This window comes from Durio zibethinus, chromosome 8 (genome assembly GCF_047325235.1).
Source record: "Durio zibethinus cultivar Kanyao isolate XHJ-2024 chromosome 8, ASM4732523v1, whole genome shotgun sequence".
NCBI classification, from domain to species: domain Eukaryota; kingdom Viridiplantae; phylum Streptophyta; class Magnoliopsida; order Malvales; family Malvaceae; genus Durio; species Durio zibethinus.
Window position 1 is genome coordinate 26581948 of NC_143169.1, and position 12209 is coordinate 26594156.

The following is a 12209-nucleotide window of genomic DNA, read 5'->3' on the forward strand; positions in this document are numbered from 1 at the left end:
CTCTCTTTATATGGATCAATGAATTGTTTAATATTATGTGTAATTCATCCACATTACTTAAGGATTTTGGGATCCAAAATATCATTTTGGAAAAAAAAAAATTGGATTTGGCTTCAGACCAATCCACTGCCAACTTTCCAAGTAGTTGGATTTGTTAAATTCAGCTAATTAAATTATTTTTGTATTTCATATTTAAAATTATTTTTTAAAAAATGAATTTTAAATCTTGGATATATTCATTCCAATAAAGGCATGATTTGAAATCTAAACCCACATCAAGTTGTATATTATTATTTTGAAGCGGTAAAAGTAACAAATATCATTTGCTCTTTCTTTTTTTTTTTTTTATCAAATATTATTAAAATGATATGCAGCGAAGTCCGTTTGATACACACTGACCCAACTCCAAAGCCCAACCCCATGAAATTTTCTTGAATGGATTTTACGTACTTTCAGACAGTAAGCGGACCTGAGTGAGCGACGGAGTGGAAAAGATGGTAGGGAATCATGTACCAACCAAAAAACAAAGGAAAAAAACCTGTCGCTCGCTGTTTCTTTCCTAACAAAAACGCCCCGCCTTTCTAATCCTCATTCCCAACTTTGGAACGTATAAAAACCAGACAATAAATAATAATAATAATAATAATAAAAAACAGCCTAAACTCAGCTAACCAGTTTCTGTTTTAGCAGTCATGAGTTTGTTTGTTAAAAAAAAAAAAGCATAAAAAGCTAAGATACTTATTGCAAATAGACATCCTCACCGATTCCATGGTAATTTTTAGAAAAACAACTCATACCGACAAGGATTGAAAAAAAAAAGAAAAGGGAAATCTGTGAAATTGAGCTAAACCCATCAAATTCAGTTTCCTATTTTTGCAAGCTGGTCTTACTTACCAAAATTCTTCGTCAAAGTTTCACACTTTCCTGAGAAACTAGGGTTCAGTTCTGCTGTATTAATACCAACCTCTGTTGTTGCTGCTATTAAGCAAAACAAACACTTACTTATACAGGTAAACGCGAGCTCGCTCAACTTCAAATTTCAATGGGTCGTTCTCGCGGGAATTTTCACTCTGCTGATGAGGATCCCACTCAGAGGTTTGCCTTCTTTTCTTCCTTTCTTTTCCCATTTTGGAGAATCATTGTCTTAAATTATAGGTACTGTTCTTTACATAAATTGTCGTTCAAAGTTATCTGCATTTGAGCTTGCATGGTGAAGGCCTAAGATTACTTTACAGAAATTGGATTTGTTGGTTTGAGTTTCAACTGTTACATTTTTAGTTACTTCATTTTCTGAGTCGAAAAAAGAACACAAGGGCATGACTAAAATGTTTACTAACGTGTTCAAATACGTTGTAAGATGGAATGTAACTCACCTAAATTCGTTACTGCTAATGATTCTGAGAATATAAAGTGATAACTTGAAAGAGGTTATGATTATCATGTATTTATTTACTACAACAATCTTATATGTCAGAATAGCTGTTATAAATTAATTTTCTCTCTTCTCCTCCAGTTGCTGTTAATAGATTTGATTATCTAATATGCCAGTTAATTATACTGGATTCTTAGTTCATTAACTAAAAGGTTTCTTTCTTACCTCTAGTTGCTGTTAATGGATTTGATTATCTAATCTGCCAGTTAATTATACTGGATTCTTAGTTCATTAACTAAAAGGTTTCTTTCTTATGGTGAATCTTACATACTGAGAAATCTAACTTCTCTTGCTGTAATGAATTTTTATGATAACCAAGGATGGAGATTTGTTGTCATGCTTTATTTTGACAGCTTTCAACTTTTCCCCCTGCGTTTGTGTAATAATTAATTGTTAAATGGATTAACACTATTTTTTTCTTTATCTTTATTATTTGATAAAATCAGTTAATTAAGGATTCACAGATCTCTTTTTTGGCATGCTTCATTTAAATACCTTTTTTTGGTTATGCAGATCAAGGAGAAAAAAGAATGCCTCTGCTGGAGAAAATTTAGAATCTTCAACTTCAGGTACTTTTCCACCATTATGTAGTTTCAAAATGCAATCCCTCTTAGAGCGAATTTTGCAGCAGAAAGTTCTTTTTATGGTGCAATCATATGACAAAAATGAGATAACCAGCATATCCGTGTTTTTATCTGGTAATGGATATTTAAAACTAGTGCAATTATGGACAGTGTGTCAAAGGCCATTTTCTTGTGCAATGATAGAAGTCTTACACTACAAGTGCAGTAGCTGTCTAGCTGTTCAAGAGACAACAGTTGCTATTTTATTTTTATGAGAAAAATAAATTTCTAAATATTTGGAATCTTCCAGATCACCCCTTCGAGGACCTAGTGGAACCTTAAGTGGGTAAATACCCTCTGAATGTAGAGTGTGCAGCCAAAAACTTAACAAAGTTGACGCTTCATAACACTTGGTTGATATTCTTCTTTGCAATATTCTATCTCTAGTTGAGACCTGGCTAGAGTTGCCAAAAATTGACCCATAGTTCTACCCAAAGCAGATTGGCTATGCATATATTGTATGTGTAAAAGTTCTAATAAATGGTTAGATGCATATTATTGCTATTATCTGTTATCTAGATTCTAGAGGGCATGGTACTGATGATTTTTTATTATTTTAAAATTATTGGCCCTCCCTAAGAATGCTAAATGCTTTTGTTCTTCAGAATACCATTTTACTCTTAACTATTAAGCCTTTGGGGATAATTCTCTTTGTTCATTCACAAGCTATTGTGACCTTTTTCCATTTTATTTTCCATCTTATATCCTTTTTGGAGCTAGTTCAAGGAACAAGTGAAGGGAAAAGGGCTTTATTCCACTGCAATTATTGCAACAAAGATATCACAGGAAAGATCCGTATCAAGTGTGCTATTTGTCCTGATTTCGACCTATGTATAGAGTGCTTTTCCGTTGGAGCTGAGGTTACACCTCATAAAAGCAACCATTCTTACAGGGTCATGGTTAGTAAAAGCCTTCTGAAAACATTTTTTCCCATCCTGATAACTTACTAAATTGTCAATTTTTTTTTTCTGGTTTATGTCCTTAATGAATAGGCTTTTTTTGAACTTTTTCCTGTGCTGGAAAATCTGTTATCCAAATCTTTTACATCCATTTAGCAGTATTGAAACAATTCCTATTTCTTGATTTTAATTTTTCTTGCTTATTTATTCTGCATCACATATCTGTTGCTGTAGCTTTGGTTACGTTATGATTCAGTTCTGACAACAGTCTTAATTAACAGGACAATTTATGTTATCCCCTTATCTGTCCTGACTGGAACGCAGATGATGAAATGTTGCTTCTAGAGGTATTTCTATGTTCATTCTCATTGTTAAATCAGTGAAGAAAGTTTTATTTGATCCTTCTTGATTTGTTCCGTACTGCTTTTCATATGCGGAATATTTAAGGAAATCAATCTTGATTCTGTTTTAACCTTTCTAATTCTAGGGAATTGAAATGTATGGCCTTGGAAACTGGGCAGAAGTTGCTGAGCATGTGGGCACAAAGAGTAAGGAAAAGTGCATTGACCACTATAGTAATGTTTATATGAAGTCCCCATTCTTCCCTCTTCCGGTATGAGAGTTTAAAACTATTGAATCTCTTTTTAGTTGTGCCTTCGATGAATATAGTTAAGCTTTGACAACTTTACTTCTTCGAAGGATATGTCTCATGTTGTTGGAAAAAATAGAAAAGAGCTTCTTGCAATGGCTAAAGGGCATGCCGAAGACAAGAAAGGTTAGTGTCAATTTTCAGTTATTCTCCTTTCTATAATCTTCAATGGTATGTTCTTTCCTTCTTTTTTTGGATACAAATGAGGTCCAATGCTCAGGGGGAATTGGGGAATGAAAGTTTGTAAGTGCTAGGGATTGAACCCCAGCCTTGTAGGAATCCATCTCCTAAGAGAGGTAAGTGAACCATTTGGGCTAAGACCTGGGTTCATGTTCTTTCTGTTTTCGCTCGAAATTATCATGCACTTACATGGTAGAATAATTTTTATCTCTAGAGAAGCTAGCAAGAGTGAACATGGTTTGAGGCAGGCTACATGTGCTACAGAAATTTTTCTTAATTATAATTTGATGCCTTTTGTTAATGCAAATTCTTGTCATTAATTTCTTGTGATTGTCTCAGGATCTTCTATGCTAGGGGAGCTTCCCGTGAAAGAAGAATCTCCTTTTTCACCTTCCAGAGTCAAGTATGACTACCATTCTCCTCTCTGATTGTATCATCTTTGTTCACCTATGCTATTTCTTATGTGAATTTTGTTAATTTACCCAGAGTTGAAGGCGGTAGTTCTGGCCGATTATTATCTGCCTTAAATACAGGTAAGCCTTGATATATTATTATACTCTTTTTGTTTTTCCTGCTGGAAGATTCTTGATTTATTCATGACAAGCTAGTTGTGATTTGTTCAATATGTACACAAATGATCTCATCACTGTGACCCTTGTGCTCTCTGCCTTGTTTCTGCAAACTTCAGATGTAGAGTCTGGGGTAAGATCTAGCAGTAGCAGTACAGCATCAGCTGCTGTTAAGAAGGTATCAAACATGGCCCAGGTTAAAGATGGCAATGTTAAAATGGAAGGTCTGATATCTTTTACTTTCTCTCTGTTCCCTTTTACCATCATTATTCCTCTAATATATAGCCATTTGCCACTGAGCCATTCATAGTTTTGTACATGTTACACCATTTAAGAACTTCTGGTATGACCAGGTTGGCATGATGACTTCATTTGCAATAATGACCCAATAAATCAAAGCCTGATGTTGTCATCCTAATGAGTCTCTTGCTGTCTTTGAGTCTATGTCAAAGTTGCATTCTTAAAGACTGCCTCCTGTTTCTCTATTTACATACTAGAGAACATGACAAAGGATTAAGTTTTGGCACATTTATATGATACTTGCTTCACATTAGCAATTGTTGTTATTTGCCAGTCTAGTTTATCTGAGGATGAAGCCATAATCATAATATTCATATTGCAATGCCAGTATTTAACTCATTGTTCTTATTGTCCTGTAGATCCTCAAATTGACAGAAATTTTGGGGGAAAGAAACCAAATTCTTTGGGAAATGACGGTCCATCTTTAGTTGAGTTGAGTGGTTACAACCCTAAAAGGCAGGAGTTTGATCCAGAGTATGACAATGATGCTGAGCAGTTACTGGCTGAGATGGAATTTAAAGACACTGATACAGAGGAAGAGCGTGAACTTAAGCTGCGAGTGTTGCGTATCTATTCAAAGAGGTAGGCAGTTGGTAATCTGATTCATGCTGGAGAGATAATTAATTCTGCCCTTATAAACTTGTAAGATGCCAAAAAGTAAAGCCCATATTAGCACAGGAATAAAATTGCATTAGAATAAAAAGGGAGTTGGGGTTGGGGAAGGACTTATGCCTTGAAACGTGTTGGCTCTTGGAAGTTGTGTTCTGTTGCAATTGATACCCTTTTAGGTTTCTCATCTAGGAAAAAAAAATTCTGATATTAGTTAATATGAATATGTGTGCAATAAATTCTCTACCTCATGTTTGAAATAAATCTACCGTCAGGCTGGATGAGAGGAAGCGTAGGAAGGATTTCATACTAGAAAGAAATTTGTTATATCCCAATCCTTTTGAGAAGAACTTATCTCCCGAGGAGAGGGCACTTTGCCGACGTTATGATGTCTTCATGCGCTTTCATTCCAAGGAAGAACATGACGAATTGCTTGAGACTGTTATTGCTGAGCACCGGACTTTAAAAAGAATTGAAGAACTCAAGGTATTATTCATGCCTGGCTTTGCTGCTTTTGTAACCCGCTATTCTGCTTGACTACTTTTTAATCCTTCCTTCTACCTTACATAAGTATGTAATTTTCATAATATGGTCATTGATTGTTGTCACGGGAAATAATTTTATGCAGGAAGCCCAAGTAGCTGGTTGTCGTACATCAGCTGAGGCAGACCGATATCTTGAACAAAAAAGGAAAAGGGAAGCTGAAGAGAGTAGTCAGAGAGCAAAAGATGGTGTCCAGGGTGGTCCAAGTGGGCATGGGGGCCCAAACTCATTCATGGCTTCAGAGTCTGTAGGCAAGGAGTCAAATTCAAGACCAATAGCACAGGCTTCTTCAAGCAATGCTAATGATTTGGACATAATGGGTTTCTCGGAAACCCAGTTACTGTCTGAAACTGTAAGAACGTTATTCCGAACTGATAGATTTTCATCTGATTTAAAATTGAAGGTGTGTTTTAAACAAACAGGATTCATAAAGTACAGTAGAGGTTGCTATTTTACTGGTGTTGATATCCTTAACCTTGATACACTCATACTTTACAGTAGTATAGGAGTTAATTAAGTGTTGATGATGGCTGTGTCGGATTGGTGGCAGGAGAAGAGGCTGTGTGGTGAGATTCGGTTACCTCCACCTCTGTACCTGAGGATGCTACAGATCATTTCGGAAGAGATCTTCAATGGCAATGTTACCAAGAAAGCTGATGCTCGTGGCTTGTTCAAGATGGAAGCAAGCAAGATTGATAGAGTTTATGATATGCTGGTGAAGAAGGGGATTGCTCCGGCTTGACATCACATCACATCATATCACATCAATGTTTAGCTGTTGCTACTAGTACTAATACTAAGTTTATTTACAACAACCTTTGTTTTCATCTTTTGATTTTATTTTTTTAGGGCCGCAGGAATAAAACGAAATAATAATAATAAACAATAGGTACTAGGCAGGCTCTTTGAAATATGGAGTGGTTTAAGTATTGTTTATAGTCCTACTAGACCAGGCTACTACTAGCATTTCAGCTTCATCTTCCGAAATAAAAGTAGTGTTTCACCTCCAACTTCATCCAACTCTAAAAGACATGGAAAAACGAAAGTGTTAATCCTTGACGACACTTGTATTTAACAACTTTGATTTACCCTTGACGACACTTGTATTTAACAACTTTGATTTACTAATACTACTACGATTACTACTTCTTGTACAAGTTTGAAAAAAAAAAAAAATCTTGTTTAACCGCCGATGGGTTCGTTCAGGAGGAGATTCTTGATTCCTTCAAGATCATCTAACAAATCGATTGCGAACCTGGCCTTCCCATCTCCCTTTCCGTGCGAGCTGCCTTTTCCCCGTCACTGTCCAGAGCACCCCTTCGTCTATGCGCCGCTCTTGCCCCTAATACTTCGAAATGTACAGGATTCCGGGAGCAACAAGCCTCTTGGTCCCTGATTTAGAGGATTCTCTGGTAAAAGTCTTACTTTTGTTTTCCGGAGATTATGTAATGCTATGTATGGTTAATTTGCGGTATAAAAGCTTTGATATTTGTTGGCCGAAGAATGTGTGTATGAATGATTCGACTCATTTCTCCGTCTGCATTTTGCCTCTTATTAATGTATTTACCAAATGAAGCTTAGTTGTGGTAATCTTGGTCATAGGACTTCATCATTTGTTCTACTAAGGACAAGGTTTTCCTGCAACATCTGTCAATCCTACTATAGAACCTCCTCAAGCTAAAAGGGTGCCACCAGACATGGCAAGGAAAAGTTTTCATGTTAAGGCCATGGGAGAAGACCACAGATGGACAAGAGTGTTCCTGCTCCATCTGTCAATCCTACTGCAAAGCCTACATGATCAAGCTAAGGAGGGCAACCAAGGAAATCAAGCTTTCATCTAACATAACAAAGTGCTTAATGGAAAGGAGTGGTGCTGCTTGCACTTATGAGGTGGGTACATGAATGTGCACATGTTTACATTTAGTGTCATTACTAGACAATCAATTTTTGTTTACCAGCCTTGGCATTATTTTGTTAAATCTTCGAATTAGCATTCACCATTACTTGACAGGCTCATTTTAATTTTTCTTTTCATTACATTGCATACTTTAATTAGTAATCCCTGTTGATTCATTCATTCCTGCTATGTTTTCTTTTTCCATATTTTAATTGCTATATAATTATTTGTGTCCTGCCTTGGCATTATTTTGTGAAAGCTTGGAATGAGCTTTTACCGTTGCTTTACAGGTTCATTTGATTTTTCTTTTCATTACATTGCATACTTTGATTAATAATCCTTATTCATATCACTCATTCAATTCTACTATGCTTTCTCTTTCCATTTGTCTCATCTTACGGGCTGCTTATCTTTATAGTGGGAGGATTCAGGTGATGTCTGTGCTGAAGGGACATCTGGTTGTTCAAATAGATGTCGTTTACCCGGCCCTAAGATAAAAACCTGTTTCGCCTGTAACCCAAAAGTGGGGAAGAAAGAGAAAAACAGACAAGTAGACCTTAAGAGGAAGAAAACCTTTGGTGGAGGGTGTAATTTAATTAGGGTCAGCCTTGTTGCATTGCATTATAATTCATTGAATTAGTAAAGATTGGTTTGACTAATTGACGAAGTTATTGCTTGGGAATGCATTAATTAATCACAGGGGTAGAGTCAGTGGAAACGGATGTGGGAAATGATAAAGTAATAATAAAAGGCGTTGTAGATCGCACAAAGCTGGTTGGTGATTTATACAAGAGAAGCAGAAAGCAAGCATCCATAGTGAAGGATGAAGAAAACAAGGAAGAAGAGAAGAAAGAAGAGAAATTAGAAGGAGATCAGAAGAAAGAGGGTGAAGAAGGCAATGAAGAGGAAGAAGAAGAACCTTTAAAGTTAAAATTAGTACTACTGTTTTTTAATTTTCTTAGTCTGATGAAATCTGAATTTTCTCAAGCAACCCTTTTTTTTTTTTTCCAAGGAAAAACAAAATAAAAACCTCCTGCCAAATGCATGCCAATTATATATTGTCTTCTTAGTTAATTACTTTAATTGGTAAATCACTTTTGATGATCCCATGGTGCTGAACCGCAGCTTTGAGTGATCGATACTCAGGTCCTCCCACGCACATTCTATGGCCATACAGTAAGTTGTTGAGGCCTGCAGTACTGTTTTGCAGTAACCTTAATTATCTCCTCCATGTTTACTTCGAAGACTATGTATATAATTGAATTAGGGAAGGGTCCCTCCACCACTGAAAATGATCGTTCTGCATGCAGTCCTCCGTCTGCAAGCTGTTTGGTGGATTCTCCTCCACCCTTGCGAAAGTCTTTGCTGCTTTACCCTACCACATCATAATAATAATAATATAAATAAATAAATAAATAGTATATTATACCATTACTTCCCATACACCTTGCAATAATATATATATATATATAAATAGATAGATAGATCAATAAAGAACATTTATTGCTGCGACTGAAAAAACGCTTCAAAATGCAAAACAATCAAATATATACCTTCCTTGAAAGAGTATATATATAAAAGTAGTTTTAAATTAAAGATATACGTACTAAATTAACAATATATATATATATCCAAATGTATCTATATATATATATAATGCTGATGAATATGCTTTTTTTTTTTTGGATATTATTACGAATTCACTTTTTCTTGAGATTAAAAGCGTTTTATTTGATGCGATTAATTTTTGGTTTGGAGTTAGCGGGGAGTTTTATGTTGTAGTAGTGTCATAAAAAAGGGGACACTCATGCACCCACCATGGATGCTGGATAACATTATTCCAAACAAATTCAAAGATACGAAGATATTTTATAAAAAATGTACTAGTAACTAAATCAAGTCAAATACAATAAAGTTGCGGAATAAGGAGGAAGAATGGATGGATGGAGGTGTTCTAAAGATATTTTCTTTTTAGGCCTTCGGGAGTTTTGGATGTTTGGACCAATATTCATTATATATGTTACCACGTGTTTCGCAGCGGACTGATGAATCCTTCTGTTTAAGTGCATGATTGTCCAATCAAAAACAGCTTTCAAACATAATCACTTCCACCATGTGGCTTCCACTCTCCTGGTCTCTTTCCAACAACACGTGTAGTACGGTCACGGGCTTTTTGTCTTACGTGGCTTCAAACTGTTGGGAGAGCAACGCCGTCCTAAGCTACACGGACTGATGCTACCACTTCGTCAGCTTAGAGATGCACATCGGAGTTCACTCTATCCGACATGGACTCTCTTGTGTGGGTCCCAGGCCAGAAAGCCACATGCAAAGACAGCTTCGGTTTTGCTCAGAACGAGACAAAAGTCTGTCAGACGCCAAAAACCACGTGATTTCACACGCGTGGACAAAGGCCACCTCCAGCCTCCACAGTCCTTACCTGCCACTACCATATCAGTAGCATTGGCGATAGCAGTAATGAGTAACGAGCAATGAATGAATAATACAATCACGTCCATTAATTCACTTTTATTAATTAATCAAGCAACAAATATATATATATATATATACATATATACAATCATTCAGTTTTACCAATTCATTTAAAAGGACAAAACTGCCATTAATGTTGTAAAAAGACATAAATGATTAAATTGTACTATTACTCTTTGTATTTACGTGAGAAATGCGTATTTAATATTTATATTAATTTTAAAAAAATTAATTTTAATTTTTTAAGATTTAAATTTCGATTCAATCAATAATAATTTTTTTATTATTAAATTCATTGACATAGAAGTTGATTTGCGAGGATGACATTACCCTGATAACGAGACAAACTTCATTATGAAATGGTTCAAATTAGCTAATACATAGATTTTTTTTATCCACGTGGCCCGGGTAATTTACTAAGATCAGCTTGATATTTCCCATCCCTTCCATCCCTCTTAAAACCCTGTGTCGGACACTCGGACTGGAAATTATGTACGAGATGGCGTTGACGATTCACTTGTTTTGTTTATCAAAGGTATCTTCAAACTGACAGAACAAAATATTCTTTTCTTTTCTTACAAAATTATTTGGCATTTTTGGATGCTACTATTTCCGTAGCGAAGCGGTGTTTTTTTTTTTTTTTTTAAATATAACTGGAAATACAATGAATTAATATATGTAGTGTAAAATATGGCCAATGGAAGTAACTTAATTTGATTTTTTGAATGACAGCATCGCCACTGTTCATGTGACAAAAAAATCTACAATAAGTTCTTCCCAAACCTCCCGTAATCACCACCACGACTCTATCACAATCACTAAAGCCCTAAATCTACAAAAAACTAAAATTTTCATAAAAAAACAAATAACAACCAAAAGATCATAATAGACAGTAAAAAATTTACAAGAAGAAAAGATTTAATAAATTTTAGGATTTTGATTTGGGAGAATTTAGTGAAGTTTTCCAATAAGAACAAAGAATAATAAAAAAGAAATAAATAGATTTAGGCTTTAATTATTTGAATGCTCAGGGTTTTTAAGCAAAAAAAAAAAGCTGTTTAAGAAAATTTGAATAGTTAGATTGTGAAGAGGAGCATTCGAAAAAGTTTTAGAAAAAATTTTATATTGATTAATGGTGGCCAATGATGGTAGATAACGGCTAGCACAATGTTTCGAGGATATGAGAATGAATTTTGGAGTAATAAGGAAGCTCGCAATGAGAGAGATAGAGTGAATTTTATAAATAATAAAAATATTATATAAAGCAGAGGATTCTCAATAAAATTAGAAAAAAGGGCACGTAGATAAACAAAAAAAAATTCAATGTTATCAACTGTCTAAATAAGCTCATTCTACTTTTGTCACGTAAGCATGATCAACGCCATACCAACAAGTTAATGTCAATGACAATGATAAAAATTAGACTCGTTAACAACTGGTTAAAATTTTCAAAATTTAACGCTATAGTAGAAGAATAAATTCAACCAAGTACAAACACAAATAGCACAATTCGACAATAAATTAAGGGGAACCTTAGACTCCTACTCCTACTCTACGTACATGTTTTATCTTATACTTTGTCAGTATCGTCAAAGTTGGGGCTTTGGGGCAGACCCTGAGAAAAACTAGCAAGTAGCAACTAAAAAAAAGTGTAGAACTCAAATCAAGTGCTTTTCAGAACCCCCCAAAAAAATTCTACTGTCTAAGAGTAACCAGTGGAGGCTGCAACTAGAGTTTAGAAGGAACAACAGAAGGTGTTGTCCCAAATAAAAAAAAAATTGTTATTTAATAATAATAATAATTTGACCATATATAATCCATTTGTCCCAAAAGATTCCTCTACTGTAATTATTATTAGTATAATAATAATAACATATATAATTTTTTATTATTAAATATTTTATGAAAATTTGCATCTAACATATCAAGTATTTTCCCTTTAATTTTAAAGTTTGATGATTTTGTTCATAAAAAATGTTTTGCGAATTACCCTTCGACAAACCTAATGCATTAACGCA

The 12209-nt window shown here is 34.9% G+C and overlaps 1 protein-coding gene across 1 annotated transcript; it reads left to right on the plus strand.

Annotated features, from left to right (window-relative positions):
• Nucleotides 1-641: 641 nt before the first annotated feature.
• LOC111278325 (transcriptional adapter ADA2b-like) lies at nt 642-6814 on the plus strand. Its single transcript, XM_022864987.2, has 13 exons — nt 642-1095; nt 1946-2001; nt 2776-2954; nt 3236-3301; nt 3442-3567; nt 3654-3729; nt 4123-4186; nt 4270-4316; nt 4472-4576; nt 5012-5234; nt 5537-5747; nt 5890-6156; nt 6355-6814. Exons 1-13 carry the CDS (start codon nt 1043-1045, stop codon nt 6544-6546), a joined length of 1665 nt encoding a protein of 554 aa, XP_022720722.1. The 5' UTR covers nt 642-1042; the 3' UTR covers nt 6547-6814.
• The last annotated feature ends 5395 nt before the right edge of the window (nt 6815-12209 follow it).